Source organism: Mixophyes fleayi, chromosome 6, assembly GCF_038048845.1.
Source record: "Mixophyes fleayi isolate aMixFle1 chromosome 6, aMixFle1.hap1, whole genome shotgun sequence".
Lineage (NCBI taxonomy): Eukaryota > Metazoa > Chordata > Amphibia > Anura > Limnodynastidae > Mixophyes > Mixophyes fleayi.
Genome location: NC_134407.1, coordinates 158,720,418 through 158,747,630, shown reverse-complemented (window position 1 = coordinate 158,747,630; position 27,213 = coordinate 158,720,418). Strand labels below are relative to the sequence as shown.

The following is a 27,213-nucleotide window of genomic DNA, read 5'->3' as shown; positions in this document are numbered from 1 at the left end:
GAGCATGAAAAGAAGGCTGCATCCTATAAATTCTTTCAAACTCTATTAATGCATATAAGAAATATCCAAGTACAGGAATGGGATCTTTTTATCCAGAAAACGGGAAAATTAAATCAATGCTGCTGCTCGGTGATGACGTTATACACACAAACGTGATCACAGAGCGTTACAGCACCTTTTTTGTGTGTGCGCTAATTTAAGACTGAAATGATGCTCTAAATTTACCTTAAATGAAAATTTAATTTTTTGCCTGAAAACAGAATTTCCAAAATATTTAGAATAAAAGATCACATACTGTATTTTTTTATTTTAAATCTTGTAAGTGCAAAAATGGCCCAGATCTTCATGCCTATTTTCATACAGGGTATAACTTTTAGATGAGGTATTAGAAATGATTAGAATGTCACTATTGACTGATCAGAACTAATGACATAACTGCTAACCCTTTCTCACTTGATTTACAGTCAATATTAGCACTTCAAATTGTATCCATATATTATATCTATTTATTGTCCATGTACAGCAGCAAACAAATTGCACTGATAATGTTTACTGCGCTTCTAGGATGCAGTCTTCCTAAACATATCATATTTGTGCTATTTGGTGAAGTTTCCGAATGTTTCATTGTTCATTAATTTGAACAAATTACATTTTTATTTTCATAGTGTAACATTTTACTTAAGTTGTAGCCCTTCACCTGCAATTAAACCTAAATCTGGCAGTACATCTATAAACTATTTATTGATTTAATCATGTACAGAAGGATTTCAGTTTTTAAATACAACTGTTTATGGCTTTCAGGCTAAGGTTAAATGGGCAGTTTTACCTTTACCTTCAACTTCTAGCTAGATTAGTCCCAACAGCCGCAAGACATGTGTAGGGGATTCTATAGGGGACTTGCTGTCACATTTTTACAGCTAATTACATGAGATTGTTTGTGATGTTAAATACTTTCGTGTCAAAAAAGACAAGTATTATAGGAGTGGTGCCTTTATTGGCTAACCAAAATATTATTATTATATTTGCTAGCTTTCAGAGCACAGAGCTCTGAAAGCTAGCAAATATAATAATAATTTTTTGGGTTAGCCAATAAAGGCACCACTCCTATAATACTTGTCTTTTTTTACACGAAAGTATTTAACATCACATAGATTTTTCTGGCTAACACTGTACTGCAATAATATTTTTAAATATTTTTTTTTGCTATACATGAGATTGTAAAAGCAATCTCTAGTCATAACTGTCTAAGTAGCCCAGCCTACAGCAGGTAAGATAGGGTTTACAGCTCTATAGTGCATGTCTTTGTAAAATTGCAAACTATAAAAACATTTATAGCATTTAACTATTGCTGCGGCAGTGCTGCCATTTTGTTATGCCCTCTTTGTTTCCAGGCAGTTAATATTAAGGTTTCCAGGCACATTATTGTAATTCACATTTTAAGATCCATTTCATGCATTAATTTTTGTCTAGATTCTATAATGGCAAGTATTGGAAGCCATTTAACTAATTACTAATACTAATTGTTAATATTGGTTGGCTTGGTATAATCGAGCAGAAAAGGACATCTATTAATATTTTACCTTCTATATCATTGGCCATAAAACTTGTTGCAACCAAATTGTGTGCCCAGCATTTTATATGTTTGCTTTTATCCAATTCTCTGTCTGTCACATTCTAATTGTCGATTGGCTTTTACCTCCAGTGAGGTCATGAGCCTGCAAATTGTTGTTGTTTTTTCCCCTCTCCTGGTTTCTACCATATTTCTCTGTAGATTCTGGCATGATGATGATTTACAATCGACAGGATTCTAGAAATGTTGTATATAGTTTATAATTGTTCATTTGTGACTGTATATACTGTCAACTTCATCCTGGATCCCTTAATAATTTATTGCTTTAAAATCCTTCTTATGTGTGTTCATACTTCTCCACTACTACTCTATTCATTCTGTTGTTACCAATGAAAAACAAAATCTTGTGTTTTTTCTTTTTTTTTTTTTTGTTTGTTTTAGTTTTATTTGTCTGTCATTTCATTTGACCAACAGAAGAGTACTTCCCACAATGCAGTGTTGTGTATTGTCCTTTTGATGTTTCAGCTTTTTGGAGATAAATGTTTGAATAAAGCAGTTATTGCTACAAAATGGGTCTGAATAAATGTAAAGGATTCAGGGAACCATGATGAAATTATGCTCCCAATATAAGTTGGCCGTAAGCCTTTTTTCTTAACACTGGACTTTTGTTTACATTGTGAATATTTTAAGTAATGATAGAAATTGCTTGTTAAGCTGGCGTGCTCTGTAAGCCTGTATTTTAATATTAATGAATATGCCCTGATCATTTTCACAATCTCCTGAAAAATACAACCTTGTTTTAATTTATTATGTGCATTCTTAATTTTCTAATGCCCAAAAGGATAAAACATATACAGTAGGTATAATCTATTTTGTTCAACTGCGAAAGACTGCTGCTGTAGCGGAAGCTTCCATTTTATGAATATAGCATATTCATTAGTGGCATGTAACATCACAGACACTTAAAATGGCACACATAGGAAGCAGCCATGTTGTGGGCTGAAGCAATTGTCATTAAAAGGCAACCTTTCAATTAACAATTAGTCACATTGTTGAGAAACTTCAAGCATTTATAGAATTACTGGTTCTTAGTGAATATTGATTCAACATACAAAATGGCTGCCTTCTTTGTTTGTAGACCACGAATTTTCTGTAAACTTTACTTGGTAACCCCAGTGACAAGTTATCAGTTTAATAGGGAACATATGTGGAATACACTGGTTCTGGGCTGGCTATTAAGGTAATTGTGAAATGTAGACTTAATGTAATAATTTTACTTGAACCTAATCAACCAACCACAGAACCAGTGTAAATCATGTGTCCCCTTTATTACTGTGATTAGAAGGCAGCCCATCTTCGGTACGAAGATTTGTGAGAATACATTCTGTCAACGCACTATTAGTACTGCTACCTCATGTCTCGGTGGTATCACTAATTCATAGTAAATTGATAGGTTGAATATTGTGTAAGCCTGCACAAAGTGTAGAAAGTCAAGTTCCCTTTAATAAACAGTTATTACTCAATGTTAAAAATCTGTCTAACAACTAAAACTATTATTGTTTAATAAAGCAACTACAGCTTCTTTCCTTACACAGAGCCTAGCTCACTAGAAACTACCTCAACTATAGTAAAACAAAATGTGTGTCCTAAAACCTTGTTTTATTATATTGCCAATATACAGCAGATTTAACCTGTTAAACAATGGAATGGCGGCATATTAACTATCTTTTAAATAAAACTGATTTGCTTAACTTTATTTTGTGTTATAGGTAAAATTATAATTCACCCCAAATCCTTTGCTCTGACATTCACTCCCATTCTGAAGCCCCAGACTGCTTATTGTCTGCAAGTAACATCCTTCCAGGGTCTATGTATTAATGGCAAAAAAAAAAAAAAAGTTTTGTTTTTCCCCATCATCATTTGTTTTTCCTCATGTTATTAATATGGGATGTTACATATGATTTAGCAATGACATTTGAAATGATTAGCATCCATCGGGAACACATTTATCAGTCTCTTCCAAATGTTTCTATATCTCGTAGCACATGCATTGAGGACAGACTTATCCCAGTGAATAGTGACTGGAGTCTCCACTTCTGTCAGTATTGGCTTATGGTATGACTGCCTTGATACATAGACCCTCCGCCCCCACTTCCTGATCTCTGTGTACCCTTCCCACCTGGCTTTCATGCCTTCACCACATGGCCCCTGCATGCCACTAACTGCTTTGATTAGTTATTAATTGGTTTGTGAATTCAGGCTCAATTGCATCATCATCAGCAGATGGCGGATCCCGACCTACTGGAGGAGTCGTCATCTCTCCTGGAGCCAAGCGAGATAGGAAGAGGAGCTCCACTAAGACTTGGGTACATGCAGAGTTTGTACCTTTTATCTTTTTTTCATTTATTGTAGCATGCTTGTCTTACCTTTCCCAAACACATCGATGTTAGGGGCATGTACTTCTAACCTTCTCATAATACATACACTACATGGCCAAAAGTATTTACCGCAGGCTTTCCACTAGATTTTGGATCATGCATTCAACCACAAGAGCATTCGTGAAGTCGGGCACTGATGTTGGCCAGTAAGGCCTGGCTCTTAGTCAACTTTTCTATTCATCCCAAAGGTGTTCAATGGGGTTGAGGTCAGGGATTTGTGCAGGCCAGTAAAGTTTTTCCACACCAAAAATGTGAATCCATTTTTTGACATCACTTTGTGCATATAGACATTGTTGTGCTGAAACAGGAAAGGGCCTTCCCTAATCCGTTTTCACAATGTTGGAAGCATACAATTCCCTAGAATGTCATTAGCATTAAGAATTCCCTTCACTAGAACTAAGGGGCCCAGGCCAAATTATGAAAAAGAGCCCTAGACCATTATTCCTCCTCCACCAAACTTTACAGTTGTCCGTATGCATTTGGGTAGGAATCGTTCTCCTGGCATCTACCAAACCCAGACTTGTTAGGCTGCCAGATGCTGAAGTGTGATTTGTCACTCCAGAGAACACATTTCCTCTGCTGTAGATTCCAATGGCAGTGTGCTTTACACCACTCCAATCAACATTTGGCATTGAGATTTGTGAGCGGCATGGAAGCCTAATTCAGATTATTTTTGTACACTATGTGGTCAGCACTTGGCAGTCCTTTTCTGTGATCTTGTATGGCCTACCTCTTTGCGACTGAAATGTCATTGCTCCTAGATGTTTCCACCTCACAATAACAGTAGTTATAGATGACTGGGGCAGCTTCTAATTCAGAGATGTGAGGCAGGTATTACTTCCCTCCTAATACACAAACACAATGACTGGTACTTATTACCTCCTCCTAATACACAGACATCAGGACAGGTACATCTTATCCCTCCTAATACACAGATATAAGGACAGGTACATCTTCTCCCTCTTAATACAGAGACCTTAATACATCTACCCTTCCGCCGCCGCCCCACACTATTGCGCAAACAGTAAAAATGTACCTCACCTCCCAGTACACAGGTCTTCAGAAAATAACTGTCTGTTGACATGAACTGCACTGTTTGATGCACTTTCAGATTTGTAGCTGGAGTGATTAATCGTGAAAGGATTCCCACCTTCGAGAGGATGTTGTGGCGGGTTTGCCGTGGCAATGTATTCCTGAGACAAGCAGAAATTGAAAACCCATTGGAAGATCCAGTGACGGTAAGAGGTTTCACTCTGCTTGTATTTTATTTTACTCCTAGATAGCGTTTTTTTCCTTAAACAATCTGCAACTTAATTTCTACATATGAAGGTAATGAGGTACATGCCAGGTTGTATGTCTGTATCACGTTTTAAATAATAACTTTTTTACAACCTCTCATAAAAGAAAAGTCTGATGTTCTTCATTGCATAGTTGAATCAGTGACTATCTCTGCTTATTACATTTAATGCTATACAATAAGAGTAAGAACACAGTGTTATACAATTAAGCCTACTATGAATTGAATGCTTACAGTGCCTGAAATAGGGTTGTAGATCCTTATTTCAGATGAATGTGTCCTTCCTTTTATTAATTTATCAGTTGTCACACTTCATCAAGACCCCAGGTATCTTCTACTACATGTAATATGAATAGTCAAACTGATTCAAAACTCCTGCTTGCATATCGTTACTATATGATTTTAAGGCTATGAGAATCTCCTGCCGGCTAACAGCCATTGCGTTAAAGGGGGGACGGTGCAAGGGATGTGGACATTTGAAACATGAACTAGTCACTATAGAACTTATAATGAGAACTCTCAAGTATTTAGTAAGATCCTAGCCACCTATTGTTTGCTACGTAAAGTCAATTTCCGCAAGATTAAAAACCAGGGAACGCCTGACATTTGGTACGATTCTCAATAAACAACTTATCTGCCACCTAGACTCTGCATATTTTATTTATTTGAATACCATTAATCTCTCAATGCTAGGCCTCATCTGTGAAAATAAATATGGTCTGGAGGTAGATACCTTCATTCTCCTATGACCAGGCCTTCACTGAACAAAACATACAGAATTGTGTACATATTGCAACAGAAACAGAACATATCTGTATCAGCCTTTGTTCGTAGGTGTTGTAACTGGCCAAACTGTAGTTGGTTGATTGCTATTGTGCCTTTGCATATGGTTTAATAGCCGCTTGGCAGTTTTTCCCCTGCTAATGTTATATTCTTCATTGTGCAGCCAAGGAAGTGCTTTCAGAGTGAGATCAGTCCCCACTGATTAACAAACTGACTTCCTCACTCATATCACAATATCAAACGCACAAACACAGGAAGGTCTTCTGTCTATCTACACTAAGGCAGCTGTTTGAAAGAGACCCTATTATCCTGTACTGTTCATCATGGACCTTGATAGATATAATATTTAATTGAATTTTAAGAAAGGGTGGGGGGCGGGTCACAAAAATACATGAGTTTAGATGTCTTATAACTAACTGATATAATAATTAGATAATAGGGAAGATTCTAACCCATTGAACATAGAAGAGATGTTAGGATATGAATGTGCTTAGGAGTGGAAGGGAATGAGAGGTCGAGCTCCAAGGCTGCATATATACTAGTAGTCTAAGCCATGGGAGAGCTTTGAGTGAAAGTACTCAGTCCATGCACTTTTGACTGTGGAGAATTGATTGGGCCGGTCATGAAATAAGCTTGTGATGTGATCCAGCTTGTATACTTGTAAGACATTATTAACAAGGGCAGGAGTTGTGGGGGCTGCTATCGGGCAACTTCCTGCTGTAAGTATGTGACCAGTGAGTTTCTATCTGTGTTTTGGACTTCTGGTATTGGTCATGTAAAAGTATAAAAGTAGAGGTTCGGAGGGAGCTGTATCTATGCTTATGTCCAGCCAAATGTTCTTTGTCTTGGGACAGCGCCATCATATGTGTAAGAAGTGCCTCGGGTGCTGCAGTTCCACCAATATATTTTTGTTGGTGTCGGATGCCTGGCTCCTAGTCTGGTGGGGACCATGTACCATCAAAACAAGAGTTAATATGATTTTTTTATTTGATCCAGGTGCAGATTAAAGATTTGACAACCTCCTCCCTGATACCTGACACCTGACACCACTCTTCGGATTTGAGGCCCCCCCCCCCCATGTCCTCTTTCCAACAGACCTCATGAGTCACGTTAATCGGTTGATCATACTTGAGTAGCAAGAAGTAAATAAGGCCCCTGAATCAGGATCTGCATAGGCAAAATGTTCTTGGGGGTGGGTTGATAGGAGAGTCATGGTTTAATATTGCTATTATACGGATGCCGGATCTGCAGGTATTTGTAAAATGAAACAGGAGGATGGTTAAGGTGACATTTGTATATTTTTCACCCAGCATCTAGTATGTTGCCTTTAGGAACAACAACTGGGCTGGAACTGAGAGTTTTGCATGCTACATTCTAAGAAATACACCATGCGTGAATAATAATGCATGAGTGGTCATAGAGCCGTGAAAACACTTTCTATCATTACATTAGCATATTTTATGTATATTGCACTCCTAATTCAGGCTTTCAGTGCATATGTTCAGCTAGTGCAAAACATGTCTGTCATCCCAGCATGCACAAAATTTTCGGACTAGATGCTCTAGTCTGCTTTGATTTGCTGTGTTGCTTTGTGGAGGATTTTAATGGTCAGCAATTATTTCCCTAATTTTAAAAAGAGAGAGCAGCATGGTGGCTTAGTGGTTAGCACTTCTGCCTCATAACACTGGGGTCATGAGTTCAATTCCCGACCATGGCCTCATCTTTGTGGAGTTTGTATGTTCTCCCCGTGTTTGCATGGGTTTCCTCCAGGTGCTCCAGTTTCCTCCCACACTCCAAAAACATACTGGTAGGTTAATTGGCTGCTAACAAAATTGACCCTAGTCTCTCTCTCTCTCTCTCTCTCTGTGTCTGTGTCTGTGTCTGTGTCTGTGTCTGTGTGTGTGTGTGTGTGTGTGTGTGTGTGTGTGTGTTAGGGAATTTAGACTGTAAGCTCCAATGGGACAGGGACTGATGTGAATGAGTTCTCTGTACAGCGCTGCGGAATCAGTGGCGCTATATAAATAAATGGTAATGATGATGAAGAGAGTAGTTTTGACCTTACCAAACTTTCAGTTACTAAAAGAAGTATAATTTCACAACTGCTCTCTTGTCCTGTTTAATATGTAGGATTTAGCATAAGGTCTTTTCTTAATACTTCTTTCATTTCTGACCTTACTTGAAAATATTAATGCTAGTATGTATCTATGTATCCACTATAATTCACACTTCTTACGGTTACTATACTTAGTATTGTATTTAAAAAAACAATGTGTGGCTTGACCTCCTACATCACTTCTTTTGTTATTTAGAAGATTTTATTTAATGCAATATATCTAGCCTCGTTCAGAATATAGTAATTTGTTATGTCGGACATCAAATAGCACAGGTACATCTCTATTTTGACCTGCAATGTCAGTACACACTCTTGTTCTGGTAGGGAAGCCAAATGTTCTCGAAATGAGTCATTGTAATTAGGCTGCTTATCTGCAGAGAACATTTGGTGGGCAGAGCTCATAGCCAGAGCCAAATCACATCTTTCTGTTGTATGTATTGGAACGCCTGACTCTGAAGATAAGACTGTGGCACTTTGCCAAAAAATGATTGAATAGCCACTATATACATGTACACACTGATCTGCATCTAACGGTTTATTTATGACAGCGGAAGTGTAGAGCATCATGTGATGTGGGAACACATTTGCATCCAGTTTTATATATTTATAAATATGCACACATGTATGGCACCAGTTATCATAAATATTCCATACGGACTCCTAGTTCTTTCTACAGTTCCAATGGGGCTTATTCCATAACCTACTATAGAATTATGGCTCTTATTTAGTGGTCTTTTAGATACAAATGTAGAAGTGTTTGTTTATTTTCTGTGGCCACACCTTGATGGGCTTTAGAACCTTCATTTTGCACCTTATCCTCTCAGTCTTCATGGGTTGAAATCTTGTGCACATGAAAGCCTTTCCGTAAGTGCTTTGCAAACTTTAAAAAAGGACTTTTTATCTGTCTTGTATTTGCAGCCTCTACATATTGTATCTATTTCCACATGTATTACTAGCAGACCTTTTTGTTGCACCATACAGCTGATCACAAATTGAGTCCTGTTTAGGATATTTTTTGGGAACATTATTGTATGTATAATGTTGTAACTTCCCAATGCTAATGCCCATGGTATTCAGCGTGGGATCATTTTCTGTGTGTTTATACCTTACAGGGGGACAGTGTTCACAAATCCGTTTTTATCATATTCTTCCAAGGTGACCAGTTGAAGAACAGAGTGAAGAAGATCTGTGAAGGGTAAGGGATGAACTTTGATAAGATGAGACTTTTGTTGTTTGTCAGACAGAAAAATAAGGTCACAATTTATTAATAATAATAATATTATTATGCACCAACATTTTATGTAGTTCTGTACATTAAGGGAATCCTGATACATGTTGTATAATTATGATGTTTAATGTTCTTCAGTGTTTAAAAGACCTTTCCAGTTTATAGGGGAACTCTAGACATTAGCTAATAATTTACCTGTGACAGGGTGGGTTTTGCTACCCTGTTTTGGATTTTACAGATTTATTGGGATTGGAATTACTGTCCGTTACCTACTGTTTCTGACCAGTCCTAATGGTACGCTTCACCAAGCCAGACATTCAACGACAGTGTCTACTGCACCAATCTTGTGCCCGCAAATCTAGGAGAATAGTCTCAGCCATCCCCAGGCTAGTTTAGCGACCCCTGGAACTGATTGCTTCTGGGTAGCGTGTAACTGCTGAGTATCTCTTTGCTGGTTATTGTCTGTCTTAATCCTCATGACTGTTTTCTTTTGATCAGGGCTTCTGGGTAGTGGGAAGAGCATCGACTGGGCCCAACACAAGACAGGGGGGACATGTATTAGAATATATAGGTATAGGCAGTGGTTAAAGTGGAAATTTGGAAGTGGCATTATGAGAAATGTAAGTAAATGGTTGAAGGCAACTAGGCCCCCAAAACTCTTCAGGGAATTTGATTGTTTGAATCCATTTTATATGCTTTTACATTTATTTTTTTCTTAGTATTTAAATGCTTTTTTACAGAAAAACGCTAAGCCATATTAATGCACATTTCCCATGTCCCCCAATTATCCTTGATGTCTCCCTGGGAAATCAACCATTTTATTTTAACAGCAAGCCTCAGCCAACTTACTCATTACTTTTAAAGCACTAAACATAAAGGGAAAGAGCTGATGATCTTTTATTTCTTGGCAATATTATTTTTTGTGTTGGGGCATGAACAGTCATATGTATTGTAGCTTTATAATTTATCTTTCTCCTTCAAGTTCTGCTTTCCCCTGACACTGTTGTAACAGTTGAATTTTTGTTTAATGTTCGTGGATCCCAAGTATTTTAAAACAGTTTGCAGGGGCCATAGTTACACTATTAGAATCCTCAAAGTGCCGATTCAGAACCTAGTGCAGTTTCCAATGCAAAAAATTCTCTGAAGCACGGCTGTGCCCTCCATGGCACACATCTACACCCTGGCTATGATCCCCTGCGAGGGCTTTTTTCATCAATTGATTTTTGCTTCTGCCAATGTTTGGAAATCCTCTGTCCTCACACTGCACAAAAAGTAAATTCATTGACTGTGTCAAATAAAAAAAGAAAAAAACAGAAGGGGAAACCGTTTGTACTGTTTGTGTAAAAAGTATTTCAAGCATTGATTTATATCTTTGATTCTTGCTAGAGTGAAAACAAACTATATTACACACATACTTTATCCACTTAAGTTCTTAAATAAAAATGTATATAAGCTGCCTCCCAACAAGTCTCACTTGTCTGTCTAAAAGTATTATGCTTCCCCAACATTATATATCTCATTCATAATTACCAACTCTGCCAACTTTTAAAATTTATTTCCATAGCTGACACTTTGTAGAAGTCTTCAGGTATGGTCAAGGGACTGGATGTGAGGATTGAAATTGAGAGAAGAGTCCATGATGACTCCCAGGAAGCATGTGTGCGGAACAGGGGAAAGGGTGACATCATCAACCTTAAAGGAGATCAGAGGAGGGGATGTAATGGAAAGATTATAAGCTCAGTTTTGCATATGTTGAGCTTGAGGTAGCATACAGCCATCCAGGTGGAGATAGCAGAGAGGCAGTCGGACACTCGGGAGAGGAGGGAGAGAGGTCAGGGGAGGGAAGGTGGATTAGAGTGTCATCTGCATAAAGGTGATATTGGAGGTCAAAGGAGTGGATTGGCTAAGAACTGAGCTTTGGCGAACCACAGCAAATAGGGCGACAGGAAGGGAGCAAGGACCAGAGGATGAGACACTGGAAAAAAAACAATTGGAGAGGTAGGTGGTAAACCAGGAAAGGAGAGTGCTGCGAAGGTCAAGGGAGTAGGCCTAGGGAGTAGAGGATGATCAACTGTGTCAAATGCAGCAGGGAGAAGTGACACTTTGACTTAGCCAAGAGGAGATCATCAGTCACATTGGTGAGTGCAGTCTTGGTGAAGTGGAGAAGGGAGTTAGACTGATTTTTGTTTATATGTAGACACATAATCTGGACGGAGGTCATAAAAACTTATTCGGAAGATACTGTCGCTACAAAAGGAATCCAAAATAATCTTGCATCTGTTGACCTGTGCCATAAACCTAGGTGACGGGAAGATTTGTAGTTGGTGAGGTCTGGTATTCCCCAACATAAGAATCCGTTTATGTTACAGGATCTAGGCCTACTAGATTCAGCATCCATTAATCCTTTACTGGCACACAGTAAATTCGCATGCACTCCTCTGTTGGGAGTGAACTTTTATATTTTGAATTTTTTAACTCCTGCCATAATCATGACATTTCCCTTTTTTCCCACAGGTTCCGAGCTTCGCTCTATCCCTGTCCAGAGACCCCACAAGAGCGCAAAGAAATGGCTGCCGGAGTAAACACAAGAATCGATGACCTGCAAATGGTAAGGTCTTAAAGAAGATATTAATATAAAGGCACATTCATTCTGTGATGTTTTTCTAATACTCAACTTTTAAAGGAGTACTCCACTATCTAGTAAGATGTATATAGGTATTACTTGTCCTGCAGCTCGTGCCCCCAATAGATGGCAGGAGCTGCAGAACAGGTAAGTGCTCTATGTATCCTATTGAATAGTATATACAATTGTATGTAAAAGTTGGTTCTCCATGTGTCAAATTACATTTTTTGTTATGATCTTTAAGTAGAAAGAATCTGCAGGATACAAACATAAACATGACCTGTTTCTGCACATTTAATGCCAAGTTACTGTTGATTTGCAGAATTTAACAGTAAGGGAAAAGAATAAAGAATGTAGCATGTGTAAACGTTTGGACACCCAGTCCTCCATGTTTGGAAATTTGAGCTTCTAAATCCTTCCTGTAGCCAGCTAAAACTCCTTCTATTCCTGCTTCAGGAATTCTCCTTGCAGAACTTTTCTGTTGGGTCTTCTTGCATGCACTCCATGTTTGAGATTTGCCCACAGAATTTCAATCATTAAGTCTGTGAAGGATTTTGAAGCCAATACTAGAACCTTGATCTTTCATTGCTGCGAGTACTTCATGTTTGATTTTTGAGGTATATTTTGTATTGTTGCTTGTTCGATTGTTGTTCAGCTGCAATTTCTTCACTTACTTTTGGAACTTCTAAGATGTCTTTAATATATAGCTGAATCCATTCTTCCTTCCACGTGGACAATATATCCTGCATCACTGGCTGCCACAGAATCCCAAAGCAGAATAAACCCACCCTTGCTTAGCAATTGCCAAGGTGTTCTTTTGTTCTGTTGCCTCATCTGTTCTTTTCCAGATGTATCTTTTGTGGTTGTGGGCAAAAAGTTTTGTTTCAAATTACAGCACTTGGTTCCTAAAGGTTTCTGACTTATCCAAGTAAAACTCAACTACTTCAGATTTTGAGTTTTGTAATAAGGTCATAGGCAAGTAATAAGGTTTCATTATGACAACTGAATACAAATAGTTTTTGTGATCTTACCTTGACTTCAACAGTTCTATTAACATCCATTTCTTAATGTATCCCTAAATTTTTAGTCATCAGCAAGTTGCTTACAGGAGCCCGTGGTTGTTGAGATTAGGCACAACCTCCTGAGACATTGCAAGAGTCTGAGTGTTTATACAACTCTGGAATTGTCTTCATCTAGCTTACTTTAAGACCTAGCAAGTCAAAGTTTTGAACTCTTAAGAAAACATCTTATTGCCTTCTCTATTTTAAGGTCCTCAATCAAACAGAAGATCATCGCCAGCGTGTCCTTCAGGCTGCTGCCAAAACAATCCGTGTGTGGTTCATCAAGGTTAGAAAGATGAAAGCCATTTACCATACACTGAACCTGTGCAACATCGATGTGACCCAGAAGTGTCTGATTGCAGAAGTTTGGTGTCCCGTGGCTGATTTGGATTCCATCCAATTTGCTCTCCGAAGAGGAACAGTGAGTGTTGTCACACAATCTCCCAATAATGTTTCATTGTATACATCTAAATTGCCTATTCCTAAAACCTTCTTAACAATATAAATATATGTGCTACCCCTGTTGTCATTTATTTCTTAATTTCACTATTTGCAATTAACAGGTTCTATACAAGTGTGCATTTATATCTCCTTTAGGAACATAGTGGGTCAACTGTCCCTTCTATCCTGAACAGAATGCAGACTAACCAGACCCCACCAACCTACAACAAGACCAACAAGTTCACATATGGTTTCCAAAACCTAGTGGATGCCTACGGAATTGGGAGTTACCGGGAGATAAACCCAGGTAACCCTATGTACAATTACAATACAGTATTGTATATATCTATGGTATGAGTGGTCAATGGACACTTTTTAATCCTGTGTTCCTTCTGTAGCTCCATATACAATCATCACTTTCCCTTTCCTGTTTGCTGTGATGTTCGGTGACTTTGGACACGGCGTTCTGATGACACTGTTTGCCGTTTGGATGGTCGTGCGGGAGAGTCGCATTCTTTCCCAAAAGGCTGATAATGAGGTGCCTATTCTCACAGACAGCTGTTTTCCTAGGCGGAACATGACTGAATTAGTGGCGCTATATAAAAATAGATGAGTAGAACAGAATAGTATGAATACTGTGAATATTTAAAAGATTATCCCTACTGTTAAATTTTTTTTTAAAAAAAACACTTAATTATTTAGTCCTTTGTTAAATAAGCAATACATGGCATAAAATTGTATTTTTTTCTTTTTCAAATTTTTTTTTTTTGGGTTGTGCGGGTGGTTACATCAGGCAGGTTTACATGGTGGTCTCCCATGTGATCTTTTGCTGTTTCAAAATGTAAACTTTATATTTTCCATTGATTACTCTTGTGATACCAGGGACACGCCCCCCACCTCTGTCCCACACTTGTGTATGTGGTAAGAAATGTGACCGGAGAGAGAATAAATTACAGGGACAGGGTAGCGCAGGGCACATTTAGCAAGGATCTATACTAAAAAACTAGTCTGAAAATGTACTTGATATATTCCCTATTTTGTTCTCTTGATTTTTAAGCATTGTACCCTCCTCCAACCATTCAGAATATGTATTATGCTTTTAGACCATTTTTTTCAATTTATTTTGGTTTAATAGTTTTGATATGTGTGCCCTCACCCTGACATTGAAACCATTTTTTCATCCTGGCCTTACAAGATAATAGAAGCATCCAAGAGGAATGATGTGCAGGAAATCTTGTGTTGCCTATAATTGAGTTCTCTGATGTGTGCAGTTGGGGCTCCTACAGGATCTGTGCATCTGCTGCATTGACTTTGTTTACCACTGCCTAACGGAAACCTGCAGAAAATAACAACGTAGTTGTTTTACAAGCCTAAATTATGTTCATTACTGCAGCTTGAATTAATCATGTATACTTCATTATAAATATGTATAAAAAAATATATATCCAAAACCAGCAAAGGAAACTACTGCATAAATATATGATTTTCAGATAAACCACCCCTTTTAAAATGCCATCTTCACTTACCACAAGATTTGTTTTCTGTACAAAAAGTATATGAATTGTACTAATTTTTTTACATGTAATGTTCAATATAATGACAGTTCTGTTCTGTGACTTAATCTGATAGTATAAAGAGGATGCATATATTTCAATAACTGTAACAAAGTAATTGTAGTGACATAAAGAGTTCTTGATGTGCACAGATTATATCTTGGTTTAGAAAAGCAACCTTCTGACTCACAATGTCAGTCAAGGAATGTAGACCAAATTGCATTTCATATGAAAATTGCCTGTAGATCTGTTTCCAATTAAAATTGCCACTAAACTTGAAATACAATTTGATTGAATAGGAAAGGGCATCTTGAAACAAAGAAAATGGAAAAGTTCCCATATCAACATATAACTAAGAGGGATCTTTCCCAATAGCAGTCCTTTACAGTTTGCTCTGTCTAGCATGGTCTTGGCACTAAGATATGCCATGCACCTTGTCACTGCTCATCTGTTTCTGTAGAAGAGAGCAGAACAGCGCTAAAGGTGGCCACAGAGGTCCTGGGTATGTGAGTGTGACCCACACAAAAGTATTAATATAGATAAGGGAAGTTATTTAGTAAAATTGATTTTTAATGTGTAAAAGCCCTTTAACATGTTTGGATTTGTATGTGACATTCCTGATCTCCTACTGTTAATAGGTCCTCTCCCAAAGATCCTACCTAGTATGTAACACTGCTTTGAATAAAGTGGTGTTCAAGCAAATTATTGAACCCAACCCAATTAGTTTGTCTGACGTATTCTAGATCTGTGTTTATATTACCTTAGTCTTTTCCTTCGTACACAGCTGTTCAGTATGGTGTTCAGTGGTAGATATATTATTCTACTGATGGGCCTCTTCTCCGTCTATACTGGCCTCATCTACAACGACTGCTTCTCCAAAGCTCTTAACCTGTTTGGTTCCTCGTGGAGTGTTAGACCAATGTTCACCAGCACAAAGGCTAACTGGACGTGAGTACCAGAGCAACATTTTAATACTTTTATTGATACAAATATAATCTCATTAGCTCACTTGTGCTGTAAGCAACTCCAGGAAGTCAGTAACCTGCTGTATCATATTTAGTTGCATGAGATAGATTCTACAAAATCTGATCTGTTGTCTGGTTCTTTGGGGGGAAAAGGGACATCAACTCTTAACTTGAATGGAATGTCTAACAATATTGTTACTATTTGATTGGTTTATAGCGAACAATATAAAGAGCAATAGTAAAAATGAATCATTTATAATAGCATTATGCAAGTACATATGTGTCCTATCTGACAGCTACACTTACTAGTTTATCTTCGCACCTTTGTAGAGAAGACCTTCTCAGGGTTGTGCCGGTTCTGCAGCTGGATCCAGATGTCAATGGAGTGTTCAATGGACCTTATCCGTTTGGCATTGATCCGGTAAAAAAACTAACAACTACCATTTCTCAACATAGAACACATTATTGTAGTATTGTTGGAATGATTATGGATTTTTGAATTTTATAATTTTTTGGAGCGGAATCTATTTTTAAATCCGTTTCGTTCAGCTGTTTAAAAGTGAAATGAATTGTGGCTATTTTAATAGCTTAAAATAGGGATTTCAACAGTGGTGTTTCAAAATTCTTGCAGTTTTTTCCATTCCATTTAAGGGGGTTTCCAGCATGTGGTTTCCACTTTAGCAGGGAAACCCAGCGTTCGTGGTCTTCCTGTTTTAATGGGAAAGCCCTGTACTGCATAAGCAATATTTTTAGTTCTTCACTCTATCTTGTTTTCTGGCAATCCAGAGTGTGGAACCAGTGAGTTTGTTCCTGGAGATTTATATGGTGATTTAATAAATTGCAGGAATTCATTATTTCAGTGAATGTGTGATGTCTGGTAATTTTATTTATTTTTTATTATTATAGTTTTTGTGGGGAGTTTTGAAAGTGTTGGTTTACATGGCAATTAGCCTTTATTGAATTTGGTGAATTGCCACGTAAATTACTAAAAAATGGAGATTTCTGGAAATCGGCGTTTACTAGATTTTCCCTTTGGCATTTACTAATTCCTTAACCATTACTGTGTCTGTATTAAAGATTTGGAGCATAGCAACTAACAAGCTGACCTTCTTGAATTCCTTCAAAATGAAAATGTCTGTCATCCTTGGCATCGTTCACATGCTTTTCGGGGTCAGCCTCAGTCTATTGAACCACATGTACGTATACAATAAAAACATGATATATCACAAACTAAGTTTAATGAAATGTAGTCTAGAGTTCTAAATAAGGTACATATCACACTTCGCATAATCACGTTCCTTCCACTGGTGTAATGCTCTGTTTATTCCCTCCTCCTGGTCTACTTAAACTACACTCTCCATTTTAAAACCACACAGAAAGTTCAAGCAAGGGGTTGTATATTCCCCCATAACTTAGTGACTCATTGAGGGTTATAAAGTACAATTTACAGCTGAATGGTTGTCACCTAGTTGCCCATTATCCCTCTGAGTTTTATTCCAGGTGACCATCCTTAACCCCTTAAAAACTGGAGATGTTTTGTAGCTTTGTGATGAGAGTAAATTTCACAATTATTCTGTGTCTGTTTAATGGAGAATACTATGTGTACTCAAGACAGTTTTACATATGTATTCTGGACAGGCATGGCTATCTTTTAGTAAGCATAGATAAATAAATGTTTCTTAACTTTACGCATGTTAGATAGGCAAGAAATAGGGAAAGTGCGTTTAATCCTAATTCTGCCCTTTTTGTTTAAATTTATATGCAATTAATTACCCCTGAATTTACTGTGGTTTGTAGACTTTATAGACACTTATGTGTTCTTTGTTAGGAACTTTAATGCGTCTCTATGGATTGCAATAAATTGTATGTTGTTTTTTAATTTATTTACTTTTTAAAGAAACATTCTAATTTATATTGTCGCCCATTAGGGTATACATTTATTTGTTATTGTTATTTTTTTGATATTATTGTTAGAATATGTCCCCATCCATAAACTGAAGTAGTCAGCAAAATGAGTAAAACAAACTTTGGAATGGTCAGGTATGCATTGGTTGGGATAATAGAAACAATACAAATGGAGGCAACATGGATCCAAGTTACTTAAACATGAATATCTTGTCGTAGGTGATGAGACTTCAAGTGCTGTTTTTTGTCTTTATAGATACTTCAAGAAGCCTTTGAACATTTACCTGGGATTTATCCCAGAATTTATCTTCATGTTGTCTCTGTTTGGATACTTGGTGATACTCGTACTATTCAAGTGGTGTGCCTATGATGCTGCTTCCTCCAAGAGTGCTCCTAGCCTCCTCATTCACTTCATTAACATGTTCCTCTTCAACTACACTGATAAAAATACTCCTATGCTTTATAGCGGGCAGGTAGGAATGTGACAATAGGTATGAAGGTTTATGTATGTTGATTTAAGTATGTTTTCAACTCCTAATTATATAACGATTAAAAATACTCTCCAATATAACTTCAAGTAAAGTTCCAACTTGAAATAGAAGGCCTAAATCTTACATAAAGCGCCTTTACCAGCACGTGGTACCTCTCACACTTCTTGGGCATTATGTAGCTGCTGAACACGTATTTTCCAATTGCTCTGGCTGAATCCTTCCTGACTGCTTACTGTGCTATGCTTCTGGAATGCTGGGCAACGCTCTACAGACGACGGAAGGGTGTGATGGATTAATCTGTTGGTCACAGGAAAACACTGCAGTGCAGGGACAGTGTCATTACAGGAACAAGCAGGTATATGTAAAAATAGATGTTTATTAATCTAAGTAGCTCTTATGCACCTTGAATTAAATTAACCTTCTCTCAGCTGTTCTTTGAAGCGTAGCAGGTGGGTGTTCTACCTCCGCCATGGGAGCCTCTCATCTCCAACCCTTGTCCCAAGCCTCATCAACAGGTTATGTGAACCTTAGGACACCTAGGTTTTAGAGGTGTTAGACAAAGCTTCAGTTCTCCCTGTCCCATTTACCAAAGTGTCCACAGCATGGAGAGCTGAATGTAGGTCGGGATTACCTTGCCGTGTGGGCGCCTTCAGCAATGAAATGTAGGATATTACAAATCGGGGACCAACTGTGAACTCCATGTTGACATTTTGCAAGTCATAGGCTGTGGGAGTTACCATTGGGCATCATCATTATTTATTTATAGGGCATCTCCTAGAGACCCCTATTGGAAGGGCGCAGGACCAACTAGATCCTGTACAGATAAGGCAGCTGACCAATAGCAGGGTAGCTGGCACAATAGCTACTATGACGTCCATATGACTTCAGTCTTCCAGATCCTGTTTCTGCTACAGCCTGTCTCCTGGACTTCCAGCCTCCGGATTGATTTTACTTGCCAACACAGCCTGGATATCCACCATTCATTGGTCCACCTTTCTTAGAGACACAGTGATACCTGGCCATCAAGTACTATCTCCTGCCCCTCTAAGAATCTACTTTCTCAGAAAAGTGCTTTTCCTCTATTCTTTCCACTGGCTTGCTTCATTGGGTTTTTCACTCACTTTAGAGGACAGAAAGGTAGTATTGAGACAGTCTTTTCCTTCCATGATGAGGTCCTAACTGATTTACAGGAGATCGTGTCCATGAAGAGAGGTATTAGGCTCCCAACTGTGGTGGTCCACAGATATGATTCAGCCAAATGCCAGACTCCATTACCTGTGGGACAATCTCGGGGGCTGAAATTCTCCAGGCAATGCATGTACCATAATGGATCTGGCCCCTAGCATGTTTTGGTGAGTGAGAATCCAAGCACCAAGCGAATTCTGTCTTGGAGCCTGCCTGAGTTAGGTACCTAATTTAGGCTGTTATGAACTTAAGGAGAAAAGTTGAAGGCCTTCAGGCGTCTAGTTCCTTGAGTGCAATTTTCCTTTTCCTACTAATTAGGCTTCTGGGAAATGCCTCAGACAAGTTTGAGGTGGATAATGTCCAGAGTAGTGAGAAAGGTGAAGCTAAGAGACCATGAGGATTGGTCCTTAGACAAGTCAATAGCACCTCTGGCATCCAATGAGCCTTTCCCTACTACAGATTCTGTTAACTCTCTTATCAGGCTGATAATTTTGGCACTGAGCATTCAGGACTCGCAAGACCAAGGTCAGCCATTGTGCTCCCTTTTGTAGAAAGTGATCCTGACGTCCATCCAGGAAAATGTGCAGATCCAGCATTTTGTCCTGGTTCATTGATCTTTTGATTGCTCCGTCCTCTTTGACCAAGGGGCTCCTTTATTCTTTAGGTTCTAACAGAGCTCTTAAGTGTAAGGACCAATGCTGCAGACAAAGAAACCCTCTTCCTTTGATTAGCATACTATTTGGACATCTAATTTGGTCTGGTGTGAGGAACATAGTTTCTCACCCTATATTTTTCTTACTTTCTCTCCAGAGGGGTCATGAAAAATGCCTCTTTCTGAAGGTTTCAGCCCTTTCTGCCCACTATATATTTTTCAGTGCCATTTATTGGTCCTTCTTGAAGATTGTTATGTACATCTGAGGAGTAGGTTTGCTGAAGGAAGGAACAATAGAATAGGTGGTGCCCTGCCTCCTAGGATAACCCTACAGCTTGGGATAAATCACGTTAACTGTAAGTAGCTATTTAAGAAATCTGTCTAAGGCCTTTGGAGGGAATCTACAATTGCTCTGTGGTGATTGATGAGGTAGATATATGAAGCAATAGAGGTAAATTATAGCCTCTTATTATAGGAGTTTTATATGAGGGAATATATTGCTATGAAGAACAATAGATAGACAAGTGGTGGAGTATACATGATGTTTGTGGCTCTAGCTGTCTCATTGTTGTGATTTGTAGTTCAGTAAAAATGAGCCCCACAGTATGTTTAAAATCTGTTTATTTGTGGTTGGTCTAGGATGAGTAACAGGAAAACCATAGTATGTATATAGATGTTGCCCCATCACAAGTCACACTAGGCCTGAGTCATTGTGCCCCCCTCTGTTTTCCAGAAAGGATTACAGTGTTTCCTGGTTGTGTGTGCCATGCTGTGTATACCTTGGATGCTGGTCTTTAAACCTCTTGTGCTACGTCGCCAATACTTGAGGAGGAAGCATTTGGTGAGTACCTGGCACATACTAAATCCTTTTTGTTTTTGTGGCAATAACTTACCACTGCACTGGCACTGGGGTCTGCTGAGCTATGAGAACATATAGTGGCTGTGCCGGTGGTAAGGGGTCTTGACTTTAAAAGAGAGCAAACACACATCTACAAACATATCTGCAGTTATAAGTTTGGCTATGTCCCAGTAGCCATCAACTGAACTTTAATAAATAATATAAAAACTCATGGGCACACATCCAAACACTGAGTCCTTTGATTTGCAATGTTTGTATTTGCAGTTATAATTTATATAATTATACACATATATATATATATACGTTGGAAGTGGGCTGGTATACTGTAATATGGCATACCGCCGCTTCTCCTACTGCCATCATTGTAAAATAATCAAATTCCATTCCCTAATATTTTCCATACTGCCACTTCAAAAATGTAAGTGAGTGAAATTCCATGGATTTACACTGTAAGCAATAGGAGAAGTGACTGTATGGTATACCAGCACATACAAGCCCACTTCCACCACTCACAATGCACTCCCTACTGTAAATTATAAGGATGTGGGGCTTCACAGATGAGTTTCTTAGCGATATAAAGGCACAAGGCCAAATACTTTTAAAAAAAGTCCCAGAAATCGATAATTGTAAATTCATAATCTTTTACAGTAGGGGGTTCACTATTCTGCATATTAAACAAGTTTTCCTAATTAGCACTTACTTGACATCAGAACTCGCCAATAGATAGTATTCAGATGAGTTTTATACAAGTTTGCACAACATATAGTTTTTAGACTTTAATGTATGGGATGTGTATAATATTTTGTGCTTTGTGTGCACATATCATATATAATCTTAAAGCTGTATTTTATGGAAGCTCTAGCTACTCTAAAGACAATATATATTATCTAAAGTTTTACAAAACAAATCTTAGAAATGCTTTGTTCAAAATTTATTACAACCAAGTGTTCTACAATTTTTCATAATAATTTGGGCACAAGGGGCAATCTTTCATTGAAGTCTATGGCCGATACCACAGTTGAAATATCTTGCAAGACTTGGTTTTAACCAGAGAAAGTTAGCATAAGCGTTACACTCAATGACATTTGCGCAAAAATTGATCTCATCCTCCATAATGTGTTTTCCCAGCCCTGGCCCTGTCCTCTTCCTTCAATGCCCAAATTCGAAAGGGCTGCACTTTACCCTTAATATCAGTAATAAGTTAAAACAATATTTTTAATCAACGAAAGAGACACCTACTTGTACTAACATATCAGCAGGTATTTAAAACCAGTGTTACGAGCTATATCATATAAAGCAGGAAGGAGCTGGAGCTGAACAGGAAGGCTTTTGGAGGGCCGCATGTGGCACAAGGGTCACCTGTTGCCCATCACTGAGGTATATGAATCCATGAAGGATAAACTCACCAACTGCATGGATCAGTTCAGGTATTAAATTCGTTGAATTTATTACAACTTGACATAAGTGAAGTAAGTTGGTAGGATTCTAGGGAGAAAGCTATATACTGATATGTGTACACAACATACAGATTATTATTTATTTGTAATATTGGTGCAATGAATTTAATTGTCATTTACAATGTCTGTATAGAGGTCTATGTAATGGGTCAGAATCTTTGGAACAATTTAGAAAGTTCTTTGAAATTGTGCTAAAGAAAAGCTCCATCCAAAAGGGAAAACTTCGCCACTCCAAGCTTCAATGGTACAGTACTGTATTTATTGCCATCTCTTCAAACACCTCACCAATGAATTGTGGTAATTTCAGTGACTTAGACAACATTGCTGCCTGTCTGAAACAGCCAAGTGGTAGTAGGAGAGAAGAGAGCAGAGCTGGACCATTGGGGCCCTCAGGGGCCTGACGTATTTTTATACCTTAATGACTTGCACCCAAAACTAAATTTTCAGTTGAATTTCACACTTTAGTAAAACTAGCCCATCATCTTATTATATTTGGCTATGTTAGATCCAGGCATCAAACATCAGCAACTGGAGTTCACATGAGGACACACAGACATCCACTTCATAAACCCCCTAGTAAAAGACCTCTATTAGTCATTGTTTGTGCCATTCATTGTCAACTGTTTCTATGCATTCCAGCATGTTCTCTTTCCTAGAGGGTGGGTTAGCTTTTCCTGTTGTGTTTTATAAATTAATAAGGTTAGCACCACCACCATATTATGGGATAAGAGATGCAGACACCCTTATATTAACGCGTGTTGGCAGGCCCCCTCTTATCACTTAAGTGGCAGGCAGTGGTAACGCTATTAAATTATAAATCAGGGTTTCTCTTTGAAAAAGTGCTGATAACAGGGGGTTATAAAATGAACTTCTTGTGTTATATAAATGTGTCTACTTATGGCTGGTCAGTGGGAAACTCAAAGGAACTAATCCCAGTCTGTAAATAGGGTGAATGGCTTGGTCATGTTAAACCAATGTTGGGCTTTTGGGTGGGGAAACAGAGCATGCTGATTGGCTGAAAGCCCTGACCCTGATTTATAAATACCCCTCCCCGCACCCACTAATCCAGGGTACGCATAACTTCGGAGGTATCCGCGTTGGTAATGGGCCCACGGAGGAAGATGCCGAAATTATTCAGCACGACCAGCTGTCCATGCACTCAGAGGAAGGCGAAGAGGTAATACATTTTATACTTTCCCTTTGCTCCTTCACTGCTGGAGGAGCCCACAATGCTTTAGTCTGCAAGTATTGCAAGCACCACTGGCATTGAAGGGTTCAAATGTAAGCTCATGTGAAAAGAGAATTGCTTTGAAAGGTCAGTCCCTCATTCTGTATAGCTTTTAACCATTGTCTGTTTTAGTACATTTTTGACCCTACAACTATTTCACAGATGAAATACTTTTTTCCTGATCCTTTCTAGATCTGATAGATAAATATTTTTCAAACTGTTTATTTTGATATGTTGCTATTAAATTGACAAATGAGCTTGGGCGATGGAAAAGAAACAGTGTAAGAAAGTGGTAATTAATGACTTTAGAACACAACCTTTTTTTTCAGAGGGTAGAAAATACTACGTAAAAGACTTGCAGGACAGGCTTCGGTAGCCCAACATGCAGTGATTTTGACTGTTAGACCACTTAAACCTAAACTAATAGGCTGCAAAAAAAAGTCCCAGCTGATCTCGAGTACTTGATCGCAGTATACCAGATAATGATCGGTTGGATGGGAAATCAGGTCAGATGATTAACACAGCTGATTTTCCTCTGCTTTAATGGTGTCCCAGGCATTCAGCGCTTGGGCAAGACGTGTCCAAATCTGACTGACTGCTGGGTGGTTGAATGGAGCAGCTGGTTTGTCCCATATATTTGGGCCTGTAAGCAACTTAGATTCTCAGATGATCATGACAAAAACTTCCAGTATGGTTACATCCTATCATTTTTTTTTTTATTATTTTTTTAAACCTCACCACCTTAAATTAATTGATTGGTAAGAGATTGTTTGCCAATTATTTTAAAATGACTGCTTCCTTCTAATGGGGAAAAAAAAGCTTCTTTTACATTTCTTCCTTATTGATCAAGTTGGGTGTATTAATTTGAAAGATGAAGTGTGAGTAAACATCTTTAAATGAAGAGTCCATTTACATGCGCTTCTAGACATGAAATGTTTGACTACCCAGAGACATCGGGTTTAGAAGTGAAACATTTAGTGCATGCTGTCAGAGGTGTGGAGTCCTCCCTTTGTACCTTCACACTTACTTTGTAATTACAGCAACTGCTTCGATTTCCAGTCTGCAGGATATTTAAGCCTGCAGGACTGAAATGTTTCGTGAGTAAGTGTGGCACCTTTCACTCATTCATTACCCACCACCTCTCATGCTGGTTTGAACTTGTTCTTGTGGCTTTTTTGATATCTCCCCAAGGCTTGATAAGAGTAGTAGGTCCTGGTTAAGGTGGGTGACCCTGAGGAAGTGACCAGAATTCTTCATGTTTGCATTCTTGCCGTCGTAATGGGCAAGTAGCTGGCTTAAAGGAACCCTCTATTCGTGCCAATTTCAAACTGCAATTGCCAGGTCTCCCATTAAGAATAAAGCAGATTTGTAAGCCTCTAAATAGACCTGGCTTAATTCTCAACCTCTGGAATCTGTCACCCTAGAGTGTAATTAAGGTAGAACCAACACTTGGGAATGTGGTCCAGAAATTCACTCTAACCAGTGCCACCACTAAAGCAGTTGGCTGAAAATATTACAATCTAGGCTATGAATTTACCAGGAACTAATTGTATCAGTCTGGCAGATGCCACCTTTCTTGGCAATCTGATGCATTTCCATTGACATTTGTTAACCTACAAAGTTTTATCTGTGATATAACCGGACCCTGGTGAATTTATATGTTAAATTTCAGTGAATATAATTTCAGCCCAGAAATGGCTGCCTTCACTGTACTCCCATGCTGATCATGTAACAGATTGCTGTAAGATGAAAACTTGGGGTACAGGATGAAATTCTGGTTTGTGTAAATAGGATCATATTTTGATAGCAGTGGCAAATATCTATGTACAGTATTTCCTTTTAAGTAAAACTATCGGCAATATACTGATTTTTTAATATGTTGTGTTACTATATTGATCTTTGCCTGTGACCAAAAGTTTTCTGCATGTAGTTACATATTTTTAGGTGTTGAGTCTTTATGGATACTCTTCCTCTTTAGCATGTTAAGTATGTTGAGTGTAGCTTTCCTTTTATCTACACACAGTGGAGGCAGTCTCTTTGTTTGGATGTCCCTGAGGATGATCAGTTTCTAGTGGACTGATAGACTTAATATTGGTTAAGCCTACTTGATGCCTGCCTCAACTGCATGTAGGTGTTTGGTCCCACTAGATTACTGTTAGTAACCATTTCAAGCACTGATTGTTTTCCATTGTGTTAACCATCCTAAAAAATAGACTGAATATCCTGTCCATTCAAATTATGTTAAACACAATCTTTAATTCTCTTTCACCTATTGCAACTCTATAAATCTCTCAGGGCAAATTTCTATATGTTTATTATTGCTTTCATTATTGTCTTTAATAGCAATTTTAGAACTTTATTTTAGAGGGACTGAAGTTTTAAAGTGATGATATATCGCTAACCTGTATTTCTTTCTATTTTAACCCTGTATTAAATCTGGATTTATATTATTCAAAGCCTGCCGTGGAGGAAGTGGTAAGAGTCATGTCCGTTGTGCATGCCCTCAATCAGCCAAGGAATCCTGCAACATTGTTCACTCATCATTGGTTTCATTTAACCATTACAGACTGACATTTCATTTTAATTTCTTATGTTGCTGGGCTTTGCGAGGGGCTTCAGGAATCGACTATCATCTAAGTGCACACATCCATCCACACCAATCTTGCTGCTCATTTGCTTCGCATGCCTTGACAAACTTAACAGTGCAGCTCTTACCAAAGTCTCTTTCCTTTATTGATTTATATTAAATTAAATTCCATATTTGTTTAACAATCTTTATTAATTTGCACTGATTACTAAGGATTTAATTGCAATTTATTTTGGTAAGCACAGTCTATTGCAGTGTCTATACTGCTAGATTTTCTTTCAGAGAGTTAAATACTAACAGACCAATGCATCACTGTATGCAGTAGGAAACTGCACTTTTAACTGAATTTCAAGGCTTATACAAATAACAAAATACAGTATATAAAATATACGTGTGTGTGTATATATGTATATATAATCATATACATATATTTGTATGTGATTTGTGTATATTTTGAATTATAGTATGTCTAATTGAGTGCTTTTAAGTTTGTGAATACATGTTGGTTTTTTTTGCTTTTTGTTGTAGAAACCTAAAATTTGAACCACATCTAGTCTGCACATTTTTTTTAAAATTCCTAAAAATCTATTTGATCCTTAGTTTTTTTTTCTCCCCCCCAGCTTTAGGCTAGCTTTTTGCTTATCCTAAGTCCCTTAGAAGTGGTTATGCATAAAAATAAAATGGACTGCATATTATATGTTTGGATAGATGTTTGGATAGATTTGTAGAACTTTTGTGTATAATCTAAATGGGTTAGGTACTGTTTAACGGTGCGGA

The 27,213-nt window shown here is 38.0% G+C and overlaps 1 protein-coding gene across 5 annotated transcripts in view; it reads left to right on the top strand.

Annotated features, from left to right (window-relative positions):
• The window catches only part of ATP6V0A1 (ATPase H+ transporting V0 subunit a1), a 59,619-nt gene that overhangs the window by 23,981 nt on the left and 8,425 nt on the right, over positions 1 to 27,213 (top strand). The window contains exons 6-19 of one of the 5 annotated variants that reach the window (XM_075176902.1): positions 3,830 to 3,936; positions 5,120 to 5,246; positions 9,314 to 9,396; positions 11,944 to 12,037; positions 13,322 to 13,534; positions 13,711 to 13,861; positions 13,953 to 14,092; positions 15,892 to 16,055; positions 16,403 to 16,493; positions 17,150 to 17,268; positions 18,234 to 18,450; positions 21,039 to 21,146; positions 23,691 to 23,798; positions 26,307 to 26,324. In XM_075176902.1, coding sequence (XP_075033003.1) covers positions 3,830 to 3,936; positions 5,120 to 5,246; positions 9,314 to 9,396; positions 11,944 to 12,037; positions 13,322 to 13,534; positions 13,711 to 13,861; positions 13,953 to 14,092; positions 15,892 to 16,055; positions 16,403 to 16,493; positions 17,150 to 17,268; positions 18,234 to 18,450; positions 21,039 to 21,146; positions 23,691 to 23,798; positions 26,307 to 26,324 — 1,740 coding nt within the window. The remainder of the gene's footprint in view (positions 1 to 3,829; positions 3,937 to 5,119; positions 5,247 to 9,313; positions 9,397 to 11,943; positions 12,038 to 13,321; positions 13,535 to 13,710; positions 13,862 to 13,952; positions 14,093 to 15,891; positions 16,056 to 16,402; positions 16,494 to 17,149; positions 17,269 to 18,233; positions 18,451 to 21,038; positions 21,147 to 23,690; positions 23,799 to 26,306; positions 26,325 to 27,213) is intronic. The other 4 variants (XM_075176904.1, XM_075176907.1, XM_075176903.1 and 1 more) reach the window with 4 other exon arrangements.